At 61.5% G+C, this 23,054-nt stretch overlaps 1 protein-coding gene across 1 annotated transcript; it reads left to right on the top strand.

Moving 5' to 3' along the window:
- The first annotated feature begins 4,897 nt into the window (after positions 1–4,897).
- Positions 4,898–11,343, top strand: SNAI3 (snail family transcriptional repressor 3). Its single transcript, XM_039227489.1, has 3 exons — positions 4,898–4,973; positions 8,266–8,865; positions 10,598–11,343. The coding sequence occupies exons 1-3, from the start codon at positions 4,898–4,900 to the stop codon at positions 10,777–10,779; spliced, it is 858 nt and encodes a 285-aa protein (XP_039083420.1). The 3' UTR covers positions 10,780–11,343.
- The last annotated feature ends 11,711 nt before the right edge of the window (positions 11,344–23,054 follow it).

Raw genomic sequence — 23,054 nt, 5'->3', positions numbered from 1 at the left:
GGCAAAGGTTTGCTAGGTGCTGGTGGCTCTCACCTCCTTCCCTGTTGTGAGATGCGGTCCCTGGAGGCTGCCAGCTGGTCTCATTGAGGCTCCCTCCGGGGTCCGGATGTGGCCACACGGCCTGCACGCGGTCTCTGGGAGGCCCCACGGGGAGCCCAGGCCCTTGAGCAGCGGCCACTCTCCCCACGGCTGGCTCCTGTGCTTGGTGGCTTCCCTGGCATCCTGCCTTGGGCCCCAGGGCTTCAGTCGGTGTCTGGGGTCAGAAGGAGCCATTTAAATGTGAAATGTCAGGGTCACCGGCGCTCGGTCGGTAGAGCATGTGACTCTTTTTTTTTTTTTAAATGTTTATTTCTAGGAGACAGAGAGAGAGAGACAGCATGAGCAGGGGGGGGTCAGAGAGAGAGGGAGTCACAGACTGAAATAGGCTCCAGGCTCTGAGCTGGCAGTCAGCACAGAGCCCGACGCGGGGCTCGAACCCACGAACCGTGAGATCATGACCTAAGCGAAAGTCGGACGCTTAACCAACTAAGCCACCCAGGCACCCCTATGTGACTCTTGATCTCACGGTCGTGAGTTTGAGCCCCGTGTTGAGTGTAGAGATGATTTGAAAATAAAATCTTTAAACGTGAAATGTCCACCCAGAGACAGTGTTCAGAGCCACCATTGGTGCCACGGATTCCTGCTGTCCCCCACATCACTTGGGACTTTAAGAGCCGACAAATGTCACCTGCTTGCCTGTGTCCTGGCAGCTGGTGGTTGGTGTGCGGCCACACCCCTTCCTCCCTCCCCCTTGGCTGTTACCAGGCTGCCTCTCCAGGCAGGACTGTGTTCTCGGCTATTTTTCTAAGAAGGTGGGTCTCCTGAGCTCGAAGCCACGGCAGGGCCAGGCAAACAAGTCTCCACAACGGGCCACCCAGGCGAGCGGTGACAGGCTGGCTACCTCACTGGGAGCCTCCAGCCCCGCCCTCCCCTCTTTGACCCCACTGGCCCCGGGAGGCCTGTCCCACGGAGCAGGTGGAGCGACGAGTCCCAGCCTCCGCCCGGGGATACCTGTGCAGCTGTGCCCCCTCCACGTAGCCACGGGAGCCAAGAGCCAAAGGACAGCATCCACACGTGGCCTCTCATCCCTTTCACCCCAGGCCCAGGCCAGAAAGGGCCACAGAGAACACAACACCGACCAAGTGACCCGGAGTCCAGGATGGTCTGCCCAGCGGGGGGCCATCAGAGCAAACCCCAGCAGTGCCCACGGGACACGGGGAGCTGGATCTCAGCAGACCCCACGGTGTCGGGGTGGGGACGCCCCAGCTCGAGTCCACAGCACAAGCAGCCTCCCTCGTACTTGGCGTGAATCCCACGTGCAGTGGGGCTGTCCCGCCACACGCGCTTCAGGCTGGGGAGTCATGGTGTGCCCGCCACCCTGATGAGTGCAAGCTCCTCTCCCCCACTGCCACACAGAGCCAGGCAGCCCCTGTCTGGGGCGCACGCTTTCCCTTCACGGTGCACGGTCTACAGCTCCCCCTGCGGCCTAGAAAGCATCAGGGTACTTAGAACCTTCTCTGTTAGGGAGGCCAGCCGGGGAAGGCAGAGCCGGCGCCCCCACCAGCCTCCCAGCCCCTGACCCCTGACGCACTTCTTGTTCCGGCCTCGCAGGAGCCAATGGCCTGAGCGCTGGGCACTTGGCCTCCGACAGCTGGTCTCCAGCTGGGAACGAGGGGCCAGCTCCAGGGTGTGGACAGACGAGAAGCTCATGGAGGTGGTGGGGGGCAGAGCTGGGAGCCCCGCTGTGGACAGGACGGGTGGCTCCCCTCAAGGCCCCGGCCCCTGCTGCCGCCTGACGCCGGCGTCACACGGGAGCAGCTCCTGTGGCCGCATGGTGTGCACACTCATGCGTCAGGTGGGACACGCAGGACACAGCCCAGCCCGCACGTGCGCCCCTGCTCAGCCCCCACTCGTCTCTACCCTTCTGCCCCAGCCCCTAGGACCGCTCCTCAGCACCCAATTCTCTGGCATGCCGCCAGGCATCTAGGACTCTACCGCATGTCCTATAAGCTGTGTGGGAAGGAACAGCGTCCTCTCTTGAGTGTGCTCATCTCACACAGGATGTGTCCACTGGATCCCAGTTTAAGAACTAGCATCGGGGCGCCTGGGTGGCTCTGTCAGTTAAGCGTCCGACTTTGGCTCAGGTCATGATCTCACAGTTCATGGGTTCGAGCCCCCCACATCGGGCTCTGTGCTGACTGCTCAGAGCCTGGAGCTGCTTCAGAGTCTGTGTCTCCCTCTCTCTCTGAACCTCCCCTGCTCATGCTGTCTCTCTCAATCTCTCAGAAATAAATAAAACATTAAAAAAAATTTTTTTTAAAAAGAACCAGAATCAACTTTAACAATCAGGCCTCAAAACTGGTAGTGAGTCCCCCTTCTCTGGGGGTGAGCAAGCACACGCTGGCCCCTGGTCCAACCAGACGTTGGGACATTGAGCATTTGGTTTGAATTTGCACAAGTCCATGAGCTTGGAGGGCCGTGGGGTTGCCCCAGGTCAGGATGTCCCAGCCATAGCCCCCCCCCTCCCCTCAGTGAACACTCCACTCACTGATAGAGGGGCTGGCGCCCCCAGGCCGAGGAGCCATCTGCCCTGGGCCCGGCTGTGAGGTCCAGCTGCAGGCAGTGCTCCCAGAGTTTGGGCCTGGGCTTCCTGCAGCCGAGGGCACGGACGCTAACCCTCCCACCCCCAGGGATGGGCGTGCCAGGGTCCATGCTGTTTGGGGGGTTCTCGGTGCTTTTCCATCTAGTCCAACAGGCACCGCAGGACCCCCCGAGCACGTGCCACATCCGGACCCTGCGCAGGGGCAAGGGCTGACCCCCACCCGGCCACCCTCTTGGGGTGCAGTCCGACAGGGAGCAGACCCTCCAAACTGGGTCATGAAACCAAATCAGCTACAATGTGAGCACGCAATGGAGACGCACACGGAGAGTCAAGCACTACTGAATTATTCTTTGTAAGGCAGACGAAAAGTACAAAAACATACACAGAAAGAGAGAAAGTATGTAAGTAGAACTGTAACAATTTGTGGCCCTGGGGGTGTTGCCTACTTGGAAGCCGCTGCTCGGGCCCCTGATAGAGGCAGGTGGGCAAGGCGGACAGCCTGGCTCCCGGCCAGCTGTCATCCCTAAGGTCCCAGGCGTCAAGAGAAGCCCGCTGTGAACTCTTCAGGAAAGAGAGGACTTTGCTTTGGTTGAAAGAGGGGCAGCTTCCAGGAGGCCGGTGCGGGTGGGTGGGCGGGTGGATGTGAGGCTTCACCAGCAGGTAAAGCGGCCATAATGAGGACAGAGGACACGGAGCAAGGCTGGGCGCGGACAGCGGCACCCCTCCCCGGCACTGCACAGGTGTGGACACGCAGACACTGAGGTTCTCCTCTGTGGGTCCTACTTGGGTCCGGCCCAGACACAGCTCTGTGAGTCACAGCCAGTGAGTCTGCATGACCCCAAGGAGGGCTGAGAAGTGGGTGGGGTCATTTGTTATTGCAGCCCCTCCCCCACAGCCGCTCCAAGGACCCTCGGGATCCCAGGGGTGTTTCCGGGTTGAGACTAGGAACACGCCAGTTTCCCTAAATAGTATGAATGTCTCTCTGGGGATGAGGGAGGCCATCTTGGCTGGTGGCCACACAGTGGGTGACCGGGTGAAGAGGGACAGTGTGGGTGCGGGGCCGGCCCAGGTATCTGCGAGCCTTATCTATGTCTGGAAGGGGAAAGAAGGAAGAGAGGGTATAAATAGGCCACAGAACAGGTGAAAAAGCAGAACGCAGCCACGTGTCCCCTGAAATCCACACACAACAGCACAGTGCCAGGCTGTGGCCCGCAGGACAGACGCGTGCCTTCCATCCGCGCACCACCTGCCCTTCCATGCTCTCATCCAGCAGCAGACGGGAGTGCACACCCCGTGTGCGGCCTGCAACGTGGGCCTGCGTCCCCAAGGCCCTGCCTTCTAACTTCTCAGAGCCTCTGAGGCAGGCCAGAAAGGCCCCACAGCTGGCAGGGGCAGGCGTGGTGCTGTGTCCACTTGCCCAGGGAATGCCTGTCTGCCCCCTGAACCACCCACACCAAAGGGGAGAGGACACTCAGCCATGGCTTGCCTGGCTCCCTGCCGCCCGGAACGGGGACATGGCAGCCCGGGGTCACAGAGGAGGCTGCTGCAGAGCGCACGCACGCCCGCTCTTTGATTAAACTTCCCATAACCGCGGGTGGGTCGGAGTTCCCCGTGCAATCCCGGAATTCCAGGCTGTGTCCTTTTCATTGGCCAAATGAGCCTTTTGGAAGCTTGGGCCACCTCCGAGAGAGCTGTCCCCTGAGGGAAGGACCCCCCTCCCCCCGCCGCCTTCGCCCACTGGGAAAGGCCTCTCTTCCGCAGGCCGGCTAACCCCCGCCCCCTCTACGGCGGGTCAGCTGGGTCAGCTGTGGGGTTCAGGGCTCGTGCTCACCAATCCTATCCACGCGGGTTTGAACACGAGGTGGGGCGAGCGCAGCCAGCTGCAGCAAGGGCTCCGCGCACGCCTCCACCGCCCTGTGGACCGGAGCCGGCGCGGTTCCACCCAGCCCTGACCTCCGCCCTTCAGTCCACGGCAAGTGGGTGCGCCAGGCCCCAGGGGTCGGTGTGACTCGCGGCGCGCGCCAGGGCAGTCCCGTGGGGAGGACACGGCGGCCACGCGCTCCCTCCCCCGCGGCCCGCGCACCTGTCCTGGGCGTGGCCCCTCGGCCACGCCCCTCGGCCACGCCCCGGCCGCGCCCCGCGCTGGTTGGCCCAGGCGGCGCGTTATGCTAATGAGCCAAGCCTCGGGCCACCTGCCCGCTGCGCTGCCGGCGGGCGCCGGCCGGACGCGCAGGGGGACCCGCGCGCGGGGGAACCATGCCGCGCTCCTTCCTGGTGAAAACGCACTCCAACCACAGGGCCCCCAACTACAGGCAGCTGGAGACGCAGACAGGTAGGGGCTGCCGGCTCCCCAGCCCCGCCCAGGGCTCGGACTCCCGTCCCAGGAGGGAGGAGAGGAGTTGCCACGCCAGCGCCAGCGGAGCGGGGACGAGACCCCCGGTGGGTGGGCGGCCTGCGAGCGCCTTGTCCGTGTCGGGGGCCTCCCGACTTAGAGAGGGAGATTCCCTCCCCACTTAGAGAAGTTTCGAGGCCCCCAGTCACTCTGGGGGCTCTTCCCGTATGGCCTGGCGCACCCATCCCGCCTAAGGGAACCCTGGAGCCATCTTCCTGGTGCAGTCGGTGTGGGAGGGTCCCAGGGATGGGTGTGCAGAGAGACGGAGGGAGACTTGGGGCTGCTGTCCAAGGGCTCCCCCAGAGCATCCAGAGGGGACCCGAAGAGTGACCCGTGGGCTGTGTGTGCCAAGGCCCAGCCCATGAGCCTTCCCCCAACACCCTCCAGTGCCTCCTTGCCGTTCTGTGGGTCACCTCCCCCAGGGCCTCCCCTCACCCGCGTGGAGGTTGCTCAGGGCAGGCTGGGCTGAGGGGCTGCCCCCCTCCCCCCTCCCCCCAGGCGGCCCAGTGGGGAGGCACAGGTCCAGGACCAGGACTGCCCATGTCCTGGGGGCACGAGAAGTTCCCAGGACAGAGGTCTCTGGAGAGCGATCAGAGCCATCACCCCACAGCCTCTTGGGGGTGAAGACCCTGAGGAGCTGCTGGGTGGCTCAGGGGCAGAGGGGAAAGGGGACACGGAGGAAGCCCAGGAGTGGACACCGTCCCCGGATCCATTCCAGGCTCACTGCCACCAAGGGGTGCCTCCTAGGACTGGGGTCCCCAACTCCACATTTCGAAAACAATTTGTCATAAAATGTCACAAAATGAAATGGAACAGAAGGCGCCAGAACACAGTGCTCTGGTAAAGGAAGCTTGCGTTTTAGATACATACATGATGGGAAATGGAGTTTTTAAAGCTTAACACCTGTTGTTTAGAGCCCAGTCCCAGAGTGCACCCAACTTTACTATTTGAACGTGCAGAGTGTCAGAGCAGCCCGGCGCTCCAGCACTCTCAGCCTCCTCCCCCCTCCCCTCCCTCCTTTTGATGAGGCTCCCACTTGTTGAGGCTACATGGCCACTGTGAGCTTCTTTCTACCAGGATGTTGCCCCAGGACAGACTGAGGTACGGGGTCTGGGGTCCCTCCCTCTCTCTTTTAAAATAAATGCCTTTTCAGGCCTCCGCCCAGGGAGCCCCTGACATGGAGGGGACTGAAAAGTCTCTCCCCCCAGGAATTTGAGCCACAGCAGCCCCCGAGGGTGTGTGGGAGCATCTGAAGGGCCAGCAGACGCACTGGATCAGGGCCACGGCCCGGCTGCCGCCCTCCCCTGCCCTCCCTCTGGGGCCGCCCCAGCCCCCAAGACCTGGGTTGGCTCTGGCGACACCTGTGGCCAGGGTGGTGGCTGAGACTCAGAGACTTAAGAGAGGTGGGTTTTTCCCCAGTAGACAGGCCCCGAGTGAAGTGGGGTCCTAGGTTGTCTGGGTCCCCCAAGGCATCTCTCCAGAACTTCCTGGGAGTTTGTCTCTTAGCCTGACGCTGCCCAGTCCCTCTTCCCAGGGGGATAGAAGGTCGCCGTGCTGTTTTATAACTGGGGGGATTAGGGGCGAGCGCAGGATAGAGTGGAAGGTGGGAAGTTTCCTTAAATGCCCCCGCTTCTCTACACCCTCATCAACACTTGTAATTGGCTATTGTTAATTCTGGCCGTCCTAGTGGGCACGAAGCGAAGCGGCCCCTCACCGTGGCTTTCATTTGCATCTCCTTGATGACTAATGGTGGCAAGCATCTTTTTTGTGCTTGTTGGCATATTTGTATATGTATATATACATTTTAAAGTAATCTCTATGCCCAACGTGGGGCTTGAACCCAAACCCTTGAGATCAAGAGTCACATGATCTACAGACTGAGCCAGCCAGGTGCCCCGCCATCTGTATATCTGGTTTGGAGAAATGTTTATTCAGATCTTTTGCCCATTTTAAAATTATATATATATATATACGAATGATTGAGTTGCAAGAGTTCTATATTTTACATGCTATCTACTTAACAGATACATGATTTGCAAAGATTTTCTCCCATTCTGTGGGTTGTCTTTCTTGCCCAAAGCCTTGGCATGAAGGTAGAAACGGGACCAGAGATTGATGCCAGCACATCCGGAGTAAGAAGTGGGTTGGGGGCTGCATGGAGATGTGGGGTTAGGGAAAAGGCAGGATGCCAGTCCCGCCTGCCAGCCTGTGTCCCTGGGGCCCCTGCCGCTCATTCTGTCGGGCACGAGCCTGCTGGCCCACAACTACAGGAGCCACGTCCCGGGGACAGGCTGCCCCTGGAGGCGGGGTGGTGCTCCCGAGGACAGCCTCCCCCCCACCCGGGAGCATTGGCACCTGCGTCACCGTGGGTGAGGGGTGATGGGGGCTAATTGGTTGTCCTCACAGGGTGGCCTAGCGCCAAATGTCTGATCTGAATCTGCGCCTGCAGGAAGCTGGTGAGGCAAGCTGGGCCCAAGGCGGGGCGGGGGTCAGAGAGGCCTGCCCTGCCCGGCCAGTAGGGAGCCTCCCTGGGCCCCATGAGGGGCATTCAGGGATCCGGTAAGCCATTTCCTTTGCTTTAATTTATTATTTATTTTTTTTTAATGTTTATTTATTTTTGAGAGACAGAGAGAGTCAGAGCATGAGCAGGGAAGGGGCAAAGAGAGAGCGAGCGAGACACACACAGGATCTGAAACAGCTCCAGGCTCTGAGCTGTCAGCACAGAGCCTGATGTGGGGCTCGAACCCACACCGCGAGATCATGACCTGAGCCGAAGTTGGACACTTAACTGACTGAGACACCCAGGCTCCCTCCTTTGCTTTTAAAGAAGAACTGAGCGGGGGGGACCTGGGCGACTCAGTGAGTTGAGCCTCTGACTCTCGATTTCGGCTCAGGGCATGATCTCATGGTTGGTGAGTTCAAGCCCCGCATCCGGCTCTCTGCTGTCAGCCTGGAGCCTGCTTTGGAGCCTTCCCTCTCCGTCTCTCTGCCCCTCCCCTGCTCATGGTGTCTCAAAAATAGACATTAAAAAAATAATAATAACAATAAGGAAGAACTCAGACCTCTCCTCTAGACCTTGTGGTCACTTCCCGAGCTGACACCCGGCCTCTCAGCCCTTCCCCTCCGTTCAGAACTGCTGATGACGCAGAAGGCAGGCTTGCGGCCGCACCGAAGGGACAGAGTGCTGGGGCTCATGTCCACCTTCACGCTCTCTCCCCCTCCTCCTTTCTAGAAATTAATGGAGCCTGTTCTGCCTGCAGGGGGCTGGCGGTGCCCCTCTTCCTCCCAGACAAGGCCGCCTCTTCCACCCCTGCTGACCCTCCCCGGCCCTGGGACCGCACCTCTGTCGTCTCCCGCATCTCCCTGCCCCTTCCGAGTACCGAGGAAGCTCGGGGGACCTCTGGGCCAAACGCCCCGGAAGGCAGCCGGGCGGACTCCCGGGCCGGCCGGGCCCCCAGCGTGCCCCTCAGAGACAGCCTGAACCACCTCAACCTGCCCGCGCTGCTGGTTCTGCCCACGCGGTGGCCCCCCATCCCGGGCCCGGACGGGGGCCAGGCTCCAGACGGACTGCAGGCAGCCCCAGGGGGCTTCGAGGGCCTGCACTGCTGCAGGCCGCGCCCCACGCCGGCCGGGCTGGCCAGGCACCGGCAGCTGCACTGGCCCCCGCGGGCGCCCCGCTGCTTCAGCTGCAGGTACTGCGACAAGGAGTACGGCAGCCTGGGCGCCCTCAAGATGCACATCCGCACGCACACGCTGCCCTGCCTCTGCTCCGTCTGCGGCAAGGCCTTCTCCAGGCCCTGGCTGCTCCAGGGCCACATCCGGACCCACACAGGTGGGTGCATCCGCCAGAGGGACCCGGCTGGGGGTGAGGGCGGGACCCGGGGGTCAGGAAGGAAGGGAGGGCGGTCACGTGGCTTCTCCTTCCCTGTGTGTGGGTTTCCGAAGCCCCACCAACCAGAGGCTCAAACGTCAGAAATGGCCTCTGTCCCAGCTCCTGAGGCCGGAGTCTGAAATCGCGGAGGCGCGGGGCCACGCTCCCCCGAGAAGGCGGGGGGGGGACGCTCCTTCCTGCCCCGTCCAGCCCCCCCGGGGGCTCCAGCCGCCCCTGTGCCTCCGCCCCCGTCCTCACACGGCCCCTCCTGGGCTGTGTCCACACCTCCCTCTGCTGTAAGGACACCAGTCCCGCTGGACCGGGGCCCGCATACCCCAGTGTGACCCCACGGTAGCCTGATGACGCGGGCAAAGACCCTACTGTCCAAGTGAGGTCACACTCACAGCTCCCGGGGCCTCCCCTGTGGCGGCGACCAGGGCAGCACACAGACCGTCTGAAGGGCACAGGCGAGGGCTGGGCCCTGGCTGGGGGCTGGGGGCCTGAGCCCCCGGGGCAAACCCCACCCCGGTGAGAGCGCGCCAGGGGGACATGGGCAGATGAGCCTGTGCGGGAGGGGGGCCGTGCGCTCGGACCTGAAGGAGGCCCGGGGGCCTGAGCACGTGGTCCCTACATCAGCCACCGCTGCCCAAGACAGGGGAGGTGGGCTGCCTGCCCTGGGGCGGGCGGGGGTGAAGCACACGGCACCCGTGCCCAGCAGGAGAGGGCAGGTGGGCGCAGAGAGACCAAAGCCCAGGGGTAAGGCGCACGAGGCTGAGGCCCACGGCTGAACACACGCCCCCCGTCACTGGAGCCTCCCCAGCCCTGAGCCAGGCCTCTGGAAGTGGGACTGTTCTGAGTCACATCAGGCGGAGGCTGGAAGGAAGGGTTTCGCAGGAGCCTTTCTCTGGGCTGAAATTCCAGTCCGTTTTCCTCAGCTCCCTGGGGCTCACACTGTCAGGGGCCCAGTGCTCCTCGTCTGGGGGCCCAGAGGGAGGGAGGCCCCCCAGGAGGCTGGCCCGGGGGTCCCACAGGCTGGTGCTTCCCAGGACTCTATCGGGTGTACACGGGCGGAGGAGAACAGGTGACCCTTAAGAGGCTTTTTACACTTGTTAGGGTTGACCTGGGGGCCCAGCTCCCAACAGGCCTTTCTCCAAATCCCCGCTCGCCCTGATTGGAGGTGGCCCAGAGGACACAGGGGTCTCAAGTCGTTCCAAAATGCCTGTCTCCACTGCAAGGGCCGGGGCTCGCCTACGCGGCAGCCTCTGCGGGAGCCCAGCTGCTTTCCGCTCCCGGCCCTCCCCGGGCTGCTCGGGGCAGGTCTGGGCAAGGGGCCCCGGGAGGGCTCTGGCAGAAACAGGAAGGTGCAGCGGCGGCGCAGGTCTAGCAAGGACCCATGCTAGGCGGTTCCTCTCGGCAAGGCCTTGAGATGCCGCAGTCCTGCCCCGGGGTGACACTCCACCCTGTTCCCAGGCAGCTCTGACCCTGACCGTGGGTGTGGGCCTCACGGCCCTAGGGGTTGCTTCCTCCCGGGGCAGGCGCCGAGGCCCCGCCGCAGATCTCCCGGGGAAGGGGGGGGAGAGCAATGCGTCAGAGCTGCCATGAGCATCTGGAGGCGGCGGAGGGGGGAGGGGGGAGGGGGGCCACCTCCTGGGGTGGGCCAGATGGACACTCGGCTGGCGCCCTCTCCCCCCAGGCGAGAAGCCCTACAGCTGCTCGCACTGCGGCAGGGCCTTCGCTGACCGCTCCAACCTGCGCGCCCACCTGCAGACACACTCGGACACCAAGAAGTACCAGTGCGGGAGCTGCACCAGGACCTTCTCCCGCATGTCGCTCCTGGCGCGGCACGAGGAGTCCGGCTGCCGCCGCGGCCCCTGACGGGTGCTCCAGCACAGCAGGAGGGACAGGACCTCGCCCTCCTGGCACCCGTCCTGCCCGGTGGGCCCAGCCCCGCGCTCGCTGGGCGGGCGTTCCTCCTCTCCCGCTGGCCACCACGCGGTTCTGTCCAGGACCAGAGCCGCCAACGGGCCGTTAGGATGACAGCGGGAAGACCGTCACGGCAGCGAGAGCCACCGTCCTGTGTGCCTTGCTCCGGTTCCCGGTTCTCTTCTCCCAAGAGAGAAGGCTGCTGGGGGTGGATGCCCGCTGGGCCAGCTCCTGCCCCCCGGCCTCCGTGGGCACGGCTCCCTCAGGCTCGCCCCCGCCTCCTGCGCACACGCACGCGCCGCTGGGACCCGACGCGGAGCCAGGGCCCCATCTGCAAGCGTAGGGCAGCGAGGAGCCTGCACCTGCCGGTCACATCCTCTGAGGCCCCGCGTCCTGCCTGTGCCCTGGGTCTGCGGAGGAGGCCGAGCCGGAGTAATTACCCAGACTCCCGGGTAACATGGGCCTCTGCCCACAGGGCAGGGGGGGGAGGTGTCGGGACGGGGAGTGGGGAGGCGGGCGGGCACTCCAAGCGGGTGAGCAGGGGCACCTTCTCTGGGAAGGAGAAGACCGGAAACGGAGACTGAATTCTACAGGAAGGGAGAGTGGCCGCGGGGCCTGGACTCGCCAGGGATGAGGCTGGGAGAGCAGAGCTGGGGAAAGTGAGGTCCCGGGAAGGGGCCAGCTGGGGGCCGTGCGTGTCCGCATCACAGGGCACTCAACAGAGAACCTGGTCCTGGGTCTGCACACGGCTCTACCGAGACCACCATGTCGCCGGGGGCTGTGTCCACGCCCGCCCTTTCCTTGCCCCCTCTCCCAAGGCCAGGCGTCCGCAGCAGAGGGAGTGGGCAATGCCGCAGACACGTGCCTCCCGAACTGCCTCGGACGCCCACGGGAGACCCTCCCCAGCAGCCCCAAGTGTGGACCGCCGGGCAGTCGCCTGCTGGGCAGGCCCTCGCCCTTGCCAGCGTGTCTTAGCGTCTCCAGCCGGCCCCTGGAGGGCGGCCTGTGTCTAACGGAGACTGACTGAGTTCTTGATGCCCGGAGGGGACAGCTGCCCACTTCTGGCCCAGGCTGAGGGACAAAGTTAGGCTCCTTGTTCCTGGCCCTGAGTGGGAGCCACAGGGCAAGCGGCAGAGGCCCCGTGTCGGCCCCGAGCCGCGCAGATCCGCGGAGGCACACTCACCAGGCCACCGCTGGGCCACGCGGCACCTGTAGATTCTGCCCACGGCTCCTCAAAAGGAAAGGGCCCCGGGGGGCTGGTTTGGTGATGGCCATCGGAGTGGCCTCACGGACATCCCAGAGGAGACCTGACCATGATCTGGGGCTTCTCTGGACCAACGGTGACCTTGATGAAGCTGGCCACCAGGAGGGCCGCGGCTCTGGCTGGCAGCAGAGGGGATTGGCAGGTGCGGTGAGGATGCTCTCTGGGGGAGCCACACTCACAGGCCCAGGCCTGCACCCTGCCCCCCGTCCGCAGGGACCCGTGTCCCTCGAGGCACGGACAGTGGGAACCGGAGCTTAGCTAATTCCCACACACCATGCGGCTTAAACCACAGAGATGTCCTTTCCCACAGGCTGGGGGCCAGAAGTGAGGGCCTGAGGTGCCGCAGGGCTGGTCGTCCCTGGGGCCGTGAGGGAGACTGTCCTGGGCCTGCCCGCCCCCTGTCCCAGCTCCTCCTGGTTTGCGAGCATCTTTGATGTCCCTTGGCTGGTGGACACATCACCCATCTCTGTCTTCACCTCACATGGCTTCTTCCCGCACGTGTGTCCAAATTTCCCCTTTTAGTGCGGACACCAGCCCTACGGGGTTACGATCCACCCTAATGGCCTCATCTTAACTTGATCACCTGCAGAAACCCTGATTCTGAATAGGGTCAGGATTTCAACACACGCACCCAGGGAGACGCCACTCACCCCCAATAGCTGACGTGAACACAGTTTGCCAAGAGGTGCCTGGTGGGTCCCTGTGCTTGGGCTGAAGGGTGGACAGAAGAGCAGTCTCCTCTGTCCGCTTGGGCCACAAAGGATGGGGGGGCAGTCAGTTTAACTGAGGGGGGTACTGGAAAACACCTCGTATGCCTGTTCCCATCTCCGGTCCACCATGCCAGCCAGGGCCCCCGCCTCACAGGGTGGTCCTCCCTCCCCACAGTCTCCGGAAGCGCTGGGCTCCTCTGTGGAGCGGGTCAAGCCGGCGTTCCGGCCCGTGTCCGGCCATCTCACAGGATGGCTTTTTTTTTTTTTTTTTTTAAATAGCATCCTGATGCCCGAAGGAAGCTATATTGTAAATTGCGTTCTATTTCTGGGCCCTGGTAGCTAAATGAGGCGAGGCACCTGTTGGGTATGAAGGGAGGGAATTTCACGGCCCTAAAATAAAGTCGAATGCTTGCCCTTCTGTGCCGGCCCGTGGAAAATGCTCTTATATTTATATCTGCACTGGCAGAGGGCAGGGTAGGGGAGGCCGGGTTGGCAGAGAGGGTGAAGAAAGGCCGGGCACCTGCCAGGGAGCTGACGGAGAATGAATGGGGGACACGGCCCACCAGGCGCAGGTCGGCCGCGGCGGGACCCCAGGGAGGCCACCCGCCTGGCAGGCTGGCCGCTCAGGGCTCCCCGCGCCCCCCCTCGCCTTTTCCATGTCACCGTGCCTGGCCGTCAGAACTCCCCCGGGACGCCCGTTTAGAAGCCAGCTCTCTGGAGCCCTCTCCCCGCACCTACAGGATGGGGATCGGAGGGGGGTCTTGGCTCTTTTCTGAGGGCGCTGTTTGGGTCCACGCACCTACAGGCCGTCTTTTTTCCACCCGAACTGTACTGACCACATTCCAACTCTTCACCCTAAAGACAGCCTTTCGGTTGGGCCGGGGGCCAGGGGCTGCAGCCTTGTTATGTGTGTCGAAGGCAGAACCCCAGGAGATGAGCTCGGATGCTGGGCACGAGGAAAACCATGTAACGCGCCCTCCCAGGTTGGGGACCCCATTTTCCGATACGACGGGTGCCCCTGAATGGCAGCGTGAGGCCCACAGACAGGGTCAGCACCAGGTGCTCGGCACGGAAAACCACCGTTTTCTGACTCAGGTGCCAGCGTCCGGCCTCTGCGAGCTCGGGACCTGGAAGCAAGTGCAAGAGGGGCACGCGGTCGCTGCCCCCCCGCCCCCGCCTCCCCGACAGAAGAAAGCTCTCTCCTGAAAGCTGCAGACACACTGAGGTTACACCTTCCCTTCCAAAAGCCCAGAGGGCTCCATAAATATCATTTTGGCCCAGAATGTTCTGGGGGGAGGGTTCTCTGGAAGTTTGAAAATAGCCCGCGTGTTACTATCTTTATTCAGAGAACCCACTCCTGGCCTCCACTCGGTGGCTAAGTATACCTCCTTGGCAACGTTCAATGGAACAAAAGTTTCCAGGCCTCTATCACTTGCAGACAGCCTGACATTCCAGGGACACGGCTCGGCCAAGACTCAGAGAGGCTCCGAGGAGGCTGGGAGGATGCAAGCTGCTGGCCCGACCTCCCTGCCCCCGAGTGGGGGGGACTCGCCGGCCACCAGGGGCCCTGGCTGGTCCCGCAGGAGGTGTTCTGATTCCAGCTGAGTCAGTCCGACTAGAAAACCTTGGCTTCCACTGCTGTAAAAAAGGAATCGTGCTAAACTCTATTTCAGAATTCAGGGGAGTGCCAAATACACATTAAAAAAAAAAAAAAAGACACTTTGGATGCCTCAAAACAGAAGAGCTAACTTTAGACAAACTCTCCACCTGTATCCCCCTTACAATCTGTGTGCACTTCCTGACCACCGAGCCCTGGCTCCGGTCTCCCCTCCCGGCTGCCCGCCCAGCCCACTGAGCTGCTGGAAGGGTCCTCAGGGCCCAGGAGATGCTGGGCAGCACTCAGGTACACGGTGGTGCCGAGGGCGGGGGGCAGAGGCTCCGGGTCCGTCTTGGTGGCTGGGCGCGGGGGTCTCTGATACGTGCAAAAGTTGGAGGCTGCCTTCCCACATGACCTCCATCAGTGCTGCGCTCCCCGCCCCCAGGCTGCGCGGAGTGCATCCGCCCCTCCGCCTCCCACACCTCTGCCCCGGGCCCCTCTCTGTCCTCCTGGAAGGCTGCACCCGCCACGGGCACTGAGCGAGGACGTGTAATCACTTGTTCTGCCCGCCGAGCTCAAACACGCCAGCCCCCCCTCTCCTGGCAGTGGGCCCGGGCCCAGGACACACGTGACACACTGACTTCAGAAATGAGAGTCTGGGGTGGGGGGGGGCCCTGGAGGCTCAGTTGAGCGTCTGACTCTTGACTCCGGCTCAGGTCATGTCGTCAGAGTTCGTGGGTTTGAGCCCCATGCTGGGCTCTGCGCTGACAGCTCGGACACTGCTTGGGACTCTCTTTCCCTCTCTGTCTCAAAAAGAAGTAAGTAAATATTTTTAAAAATTAAAAGAAAAGAAACGAGAATCTGTAAGGAGGGCGGTGCTGAGATCTGCAGAGCCACCTTGGGGACGCCGGGGTCTAGCTGGCCAGAGAGAGGCCGGGATCGAGGCCCGTCCGAGGCCCCCGCCTGCTGCCCGTCCCTCCGCGGGCGTCTGACCAGCGGCGGCCCCGTCCCTGTGGCTCCGGCTACCACGGTGGCTCCTGCTCTGGCGGGACACACCCATGCGCCAACTGCACACTCAAGTGCCCTGCACACGTCCCGCCGCGAGGCCCACGCGGGAAGGCGCCCCCTGCCAGCGCCTGCCGTCAGCTCCGCGCACTCGCGGACACCCTACGCAGCCCGGGCCCGGCCTGGATCTTACTACGTGCCCACGTCCTGGTGGCTGCAACGTTCTCAGCGAAGAAATCACAAGTGTCCACAGAGCCCATCCGCCCCCGCGGGAGCACGAAGGTCCCCTCCGGGGAGGGCACGCTCACGGGACACCCGCGGGGGCTCCTGCAGGCGTCCTGTCAAAACAGGACCCGGTGAGCCTGTCACTCCAAGAGTGAACAGTCCTTCTTGCCCACGATAATATTTACACTTTTAAGAGACTGTGACGATTCTGGAAGCTTTTTATCTTTGGGCAGCTATCCAAGCTTGACGGCTTTTCCGACAAGGACATGGTTTTTTGTTTTTTAATTATACAATGAAACGTCATTGGCAGCTGCCACATGCCAGTCACAGCTATGCTGGAGGAAGTGCCACAGGCTGAGGTCTGTCTGGTGCCACCAGAAACGAGCCACGGGCGCTGTCAGAGTGCGTTTCCAGCAGCTTCCGTGGGACGCACATGCCCCAAACCACACCATGGCAGCAACAGGGGCGCCTAGGAAGCCAGACACCCAGATCTGCAAGAACAGAGCAATGCCACCCTCTTACAACTGCGTTTCAGAAAGTAGTGATTTTTCACCCAAGTGTGTTAGCACGCGATGGGCTTATTATCGATGACTTCAAATGAATGGAGATAGCAAATCTTTAACACCCCAGCAACTGTAATCCCTAACACGGGCACACACAGGGGCGCCCCACATACGAACAGCGTGCCGGCGCCCTGCCAGTCCGGAGCAGAAGCGCTCGGACACAAAGCTGCAGAACACGCTCCTTCCCGGGCAGGTGAGGCCCGCTGGTGGCACATAGGCCCCGGGCTGGGCGCAGGGAGCACAGGTGACGCGAAGGGGCCTTCTGGGGTAACCGTGACCACCTGTGTCTCCTGTCTTTGCCCACAGACTCCGGTGACAAAGCCCTGAGGCCACACGACTCCATCACACACGTGCAGAGCGCCGGGATCCGCTCCGAGGGAGCCCCCGCACCCCCGGCCCTGCGTTTACCGCCTCACGCCAGGCTCCCCCTCTCCGTCCTCAGGGCCCTGTGGCTCAGCCCGCCCCGTGAGGGCTCCCCTGCCCACCCCCACTCCCCAGCCACACCTTACTCCAGCAGCTCCCCGCAGCCTCAAGTTCAAGACCACAACCTTGGCATCACATGGGAGGCCACCTTCTCCCACAAGCTCCACCTGTGGGAGCCGCTCTGTGCCCCGCAGGGCTGGCCTGTAACTGATCACGACAGACGCTCCACAGGCTTCAGAGGACTGAAGGAAGAGACAGGGAGTAGGGCGCAGCACGTTCTAAACCAGGCTTTGTTTATTTTTTAAGTTACTTTTTAATTTATATCCAAGTTAGCATATAGTACAACAGTGATTGCAGGAGTGGAATCCAGTGACTCACCCGCTATGTGTGACACTCAGTGCTCCTCCCAAGAAGGGCCCTCCTCATGCCCATCCCCCATTTAGCCCATCCCCTCACCCATACCCCCTCCGGCAACCCTCAGGGTTTTTCTGTATTTAAGAGTCTCTTATGTTTCGTTCCCCTCCCTGTTTTTATATTATTTTTTCTTCCCTTCCCTTGTGTTTATCTGTTTTGTATCTTAAGTTCCATAGGTGAAGTCATATGATGTTTGTCTTTCTCTAGTTTCACTTAACATAATACCCTCTAGGGGCACCTGGGGGGCTCAGTCAGTTAAGCGTCCAATTTTGGCTCAGATCATGATCTTATGGTCTGTGAGTTCGAGCCCCGCGTCGGGCTCTGTGCTGACGGCTTGGAGCCTGAAGCCTGGAGCTGCTTCAGATTCTGTGTCTTCTCTCTCTCTACCCCTCCCCCACTCACACTCGGTGTCTCAAAAAGAAATAAACAAAAAAATTTTAAAAAACAAAACCAAAACCAAATACCCTCTAGTTCCATCCACATAGTTGCAGATTGCAAGACTTCATTCTTTCTGATTGCCGAGTAATACCCCACTGTGTACACACCACCTCTTCCTTATCCATTCATCCGTCGATGGACATTCGGGCTCTTCCCGCACTTGGGCTGTTGTCAGTAGCGCTGCTATAACCACTGGGGTGCGTGTGCCCCTTCGACACAGCACACCTGTATCCCTTGGATAAACACCCGGTAGTGCAATTGCTCAGTCACAGGGTAGTTCTATGTTTAAGTTTTTGAGGAACCTCCACACTGTTTCCAGAGCAGCTGCAACAGTTTGAGTCCCACCAGCAGTGCAATAAACCAGCCTTTACTGATTCTTCCCTTCAGTCCACTTCTGGGGCTAATCTCACAATCATGGCCTTTTCTCCCCACTGGAAAAGCGCCCGCTGTCCTCAACACACACCTGACACAGTGGTTCGAGTCGGTGGGTGCGGCGTTAGCGAGCGGGTGGGCTGGGCATGTGCCCTGATGAGGGGGACAGTCTCCGTGGTGCGCGGCTCCGGCAGGAAGTCTCCGGGCGAGTGTGAAGCAGCGCCACCAGCCGCCGGCCTCGGATGGCGAGGCCTCCTGGCCTGTGAATGCAGGGTAGGCGGTGGGGTCTCTGAGCTCATCTGCGGAAACTGGAGCCAAGGAGGAAGCTGGGTCTCACTCACTGATTGAATCGCACGGACGCTTTCTTCTGAGAGGCGGTGGCTCTCGCCCGAGTGGTCTGGGGACTAATAATAACTAACACTCACCATGGACAGACACAGCCCTTCCCAGCATTTTATCCTCCACGAGGGAGCAGGGAGCTCATTCCTCTCCCACAGGGGAGGAACCGGAAGCCCAGAGAGGTTATGCGTGTGTCTAAAGTCACACAGCATGTCAGTGGAAGGCTGCGATTTAAATCCAGGGGCTCTGGCTTCGGAGTCTGTGATCTCAGCTGCGAAACCATATTGCTGCTCAGTAAGAACTGCTGGGCTTTCCTTTCTCTTGGAAATCAGACACAGGGCGGCAGATCAGGACGGAGAGGCTATTTTCTGAGCTGGGGTGTAGCCTGGGTGAGAGGGTCAGAGGGCCAGGAGGATGTGCAGGAAGGGGCGCCGCATGGGAGCTCTGGGACCAGAGTGTAGGATGCTCGGCTCTCCTCACCCCTGCCGAGGGGAAGACGAGGGCGGCGAAGCAGCGTGGGGACAGCAGGACGCTCCGAATCTCACGGAGCTGCGCAGGCTTGAGAAACAGGGCAGAAAACACAGGAAGAGCCACGGGGCGGGGGTCACAGGAGTGACCGGGGACTGTGCGGCCGGGAACTGACGAGTCCAAAGGCAGATACGGAAAGGGTTTCTCCTGAGCCAGTGGTGATGTCGCCACTAACAGCTGGGCTTGGGGACCACACGGGCAGCAGGTGACCTGCCCAGCACGGCCCCTGCCATGGCCCCACACCCTGGGACTCAGGGCTCTGCTCCTTCTGGTTTATGGAGAGGCCTTACATGGTTCTGCTGGAAACATAAACCTCTCCGGCAAAGACAGCAGCCAGGTGCCAGCAGGTGCGCGCAGGGGTGTGCGTGAGGCGGCGAGAGCGGTCACGGAGGCCCCTGCCAGCGTCTACAGTAAAGGACACACGCGTCCCTGCTGAGTGGACGACAACGTGTCATAGGTCCGGAAGGATCTGCGGGCCCCCGTAACAGAGCCCCGCCGGTGGGGGCTTAGAGCTCAGACACTTACTGTCTCCCAGTCCTGGGGCGACAGGCCCCGGGGGAACGTCCCTGCTGGGCCCCCGTGTGGCCTGCAGACAGGCGTTGTCTCCGTGGCCTTACGTGGCCTCCCTCAGCGCGCTGGTGCCTGGTTTCCTTCTCTCCCTCAGTCACTGGGGTCAGGGTCCATCCTACTGACCTCATTTTAACTTAATCACCCTTCAAAACCCTTGTCTCCAAAACAGTCACATCTTGAGGTCGTGGGAGTCAAGATGCCAACACGCAAATTTTCAGAGGACAACTCAGCCCCCCTTTCCAAACCGTGTAATCTCACGTCTACAGTGGAGCACGGACGTGGCCCTTAGGTGCCCGTGTGCCGCGAGCAGCCTTCCCAGGAGTCTGACCTTTGGGCTCTGAGGCTGGTGCCGTCCTAGCCCCATTCAGGGCAGGGGCGCAGGCACGCCTGGGGGCTCCCGGTTGCGACACGGCGGGACCGGGGTCTGCACCAGGCAGCCTCCCCCAGACCCTCACGCCCGTTTCTCGCTGGAGACAGCAGCTTGGCTCTGCGGGGTGGGTGGGGCCCTGGTCAGGGCAGTGCCTTGGTCTCCCCCAGGCCGCTGGCCTTCCCTGGACCGGGCTTGGGAACCCATGTCTGCCCGCTCCTGGTCCTCAGCCCCGCACCCCCGTCCCCGCAGACGTGCCTCACCCTGCACCTCATGTGCCCCCAAGACAGACTCTAAGCATAAATAAATAAAAAATGGATTAAAAGCCTGTAAATAGGGGCACCTGGGTGGCTCAGGCGTTTAAGCATCTGACTCTCAGTTTTGGCTCGGGTCACGATCTCACAGTTTGGGCGTTTGAGCCCCGGGTCAGGCTCTGTGCAGAGCCTGCTTGGGATTCTTTCTCTCTCTCCCTCTCTCTCTGGCCCCACCCCCAATAAATAAATAAACTTAAAAAAACCAAAGCCTGTAAACCAAGTCTGTGCTGTGTCTGCTGATGCAGAAGGGACGGTGAGTACCTGCTCCACGCCAGCCTGGGCGCCTCAGGCAGGCCCAACAGGGAGGACCCGGTGGGACGGAGCACTGGGGGGGGGCGGGCGGCGCATAGGGCGACGCCCCGCTGGGCTCCTCTGGGAACTCTGCCTACTTCTTGAATGCGGGGCCCACACCTCCACTTGCGGGAGCCTCCCAATGACACTGCTGGTCCTGTGTCCCAGGAGAGGTAACAAGTACACAGATAATCACGTGGCTCCAGACGTGCGGGGGGAGCCCGGCACCCGCCATTTCCATGGTGACATGACCCCCCCAAGTCACCTTTGCTCTGCCACCCTGTGCTGCCTTCGCTGGCATCTGACCGGTTTGTGTCTAGGCCTCGTTCAAAGAGTTCATTTTGGTTCAGAAATTGAAGGGCAAATATTTTTAGATAAGCAGTTTGGCAAAGACAACGTCTGTCTGTCCCCTGACATCGGGGAGAACCCACTCAGGCCTGTAGGTCTAAAACGGACAGGGACCAGAGCCCTGAGTTCACAGCCACCCTCCTGGCACTTCAGAGGTGAGGTCGTGGTGGCCCCGGGCTGCTGGACGGAGGTGGCACTGGCACACAGCCAATTGCGCCACCGTTAAGCGTCTGGGGTGACGAGCTGGGACAGCGGGATGCACGCACCTGTGAGACCCTCACCCGCTCGACGGAGCAGACGTCCCCAGCTGCCCGGCTTCCCCAGGCCGCCCTCAGCCCCATCCCAGGCGACCTCGGGGCCGCCTTCTGTCAGATCGGTTACTGGCACTTTCTAGAACGCTCAGGAGTGGAATCTGCCACCATCGTTTACGCGGCTTGTCCCCTCAGTCTCTACCTCTGGGCCTCAACACGTGTCCTCTTTCCTTCCTACACACTTCCCACGGCCTCAGACTCCCTTCACTGGCCTTCCAATACTGATCCAGAACCTTCCATCACAGGCCAGCATGGTCTGTGTCACAAGAGATGACGGGTGTCACAGACCACATGGTCTACGGACAGATGATACACACTATCACAGTCTAAGATGACACAGGCCATCAGAGCCTACACAGCACGGACGACCCACTCTGCCACAGTCCACGGTGACACAGACTGTCACCGTCTGCAGACGACAGATGGTAGGACAGCCATACTCTACAGATGACGGATGTGACACTGTCACAGTCCAGGCTCAACAGACAGCAGCGATCCCAGACCACCAGGACGACCTGGTAGGGGTCTCCCGGCTGCAGTCCACCCACGTCACCGAGTATCTTCGCTCAAGATACAGTTACGACCACGTCATCTCCCGACTGAAGGCCAGACGCCTCTCCGGCCTGTGGGAGCCTGGTGCTTACGCCATGTTGCTGTTCGCGCGTCAGGAGCGCGTCATCTCCACAGGCAGGCTGTCCATCTCCCGAGGACGGGGCCCCCTGCCTCCCCTGACAGCTTACAGGAGGATCTAAAGGCTCTGGAGCCTCCGTTTCGTGATGACAAGGTCATGCAGCTACTTCCTGAGCGGGGACAGACTGAAAGTGCAATGTGGGAAGGTGGGAAGGTGTGGCGGCCGGGGGGCCTCGCACCAGTCCTCACACCGAGTGTGGCCCGCGCCCCTTCCTCTGCCGGCCTGGGGCACGCCCGCCCTTCAGACGTGTCTCATCCCATCTGTGCCCCCAACCCCGCGACCCTCTCACCTTCCCCGGGATGGCAGCACGTGCTCAGCGGCTCCCGACACTTGGCTCCAGCCAAGCTGGCACTGGATCTGTGACATCGAGTTCGTCCTGCAAAGGACAGAGTGTGGTCCTTAGAGACGGAAGTCTGTGTGAGAAGAGCAAGGCGCAGAAGACACGCAGTGCCACCGGCGACAGTGCCACAGGGGCAGGGCCACAGGGACAGCGCCACAGGGGCAGGGCCACGGGACAGGGCCACAGGGTCAGCGCCACAGGGGCAGGGTCACAGGGGCAGGGCCACAGGGACAGGGCCACAGGGACAGGGCCACTGGTGGTGGTGGCTGCAGGGTCATATTTTGATGCTTCAAATGACCACATAACCTGTGTTCTTTTATGTGCATCAAACATCTCTTAAAATACAGAAAAACTCAGGGCGCCTGGGTGGCTCAGTTGGTTAAGCATCTGACTTCGGCTCAGGTCATGATCTCATGGTTTGTGGGTTCGAGCCCCGCGTCGGGCTCTGGAGCCTGCTTTGGATTCTCTGTCTCTGATTCTCTCTCTGCCCAACCCCACTGTGCTCTGTCTCTTTCTCTCTCTCTCAAAGATAAATAAACATTAAAAATATTTTTAAAAAGTAAACAGAAAAACTCTACAAAGAAGCCGTGACCCTGGGAGAAGAAAGAGATATCAGGAGGGGGAGGGATGGTGTCCCCCCAGTGGCGACTGCAGGGTGTGGTCCAGCCCCCCTCCCCTCGGCAGGCAGGCCCCAGACGTCTCCACGCCGGGAATCACTTGCCAGCCCTGACTCCGGGCCATTGGGCCTCAGACCCATTTTCTCCGAATGGGAAGGCCTGGTGAGGCCGGGCCGGTCCCCGGGGTGACTGAGGGACCCCGAGTGCCCCAGTGAGCCTTCTTGGCAGGTGACAGTGGTCTGTCATGAGCATAAATGAAACAATTCGCAGAAGGACTTAGTCCCTGACACGCAGGCTGGGGCCAAGTGGCCAGGTGGACGGGCCGGGCAGCCGGAGGCTCCGAGGCTCCCTGTGTGGGCGATGTGATAGCACTGAGCTCTGGTCCTTCTCTGGTCCCCGGGCAGGAGGGAAGGGCAGCGGCGTGATGGCAGTGAGGCCAGGCGCCTCTGCTTCCGCTCATCGCACTCCGGCATCTGCACTTTGCACAGCATCGTGCCACA

Source organism: Hyaena hyaena, unplaced genomic scaffold, assembly GCF_003009895.1.
Source record: "Hyaena hyaena isolate Hyena2069 unplaced genomic scaffold, ASM300989v1 scaffold_1, whole genome shotgun sequence".
Taxonomy (NCBI): Eukaryota; Metazoa; Chordata; class Mammalia; order Carnivora; family Hyaenidae; genus Hyaena; species Hyaena hyaena.
This window is presented reverse-complemented; position numbering and strand designations above follow the sequence as displayed.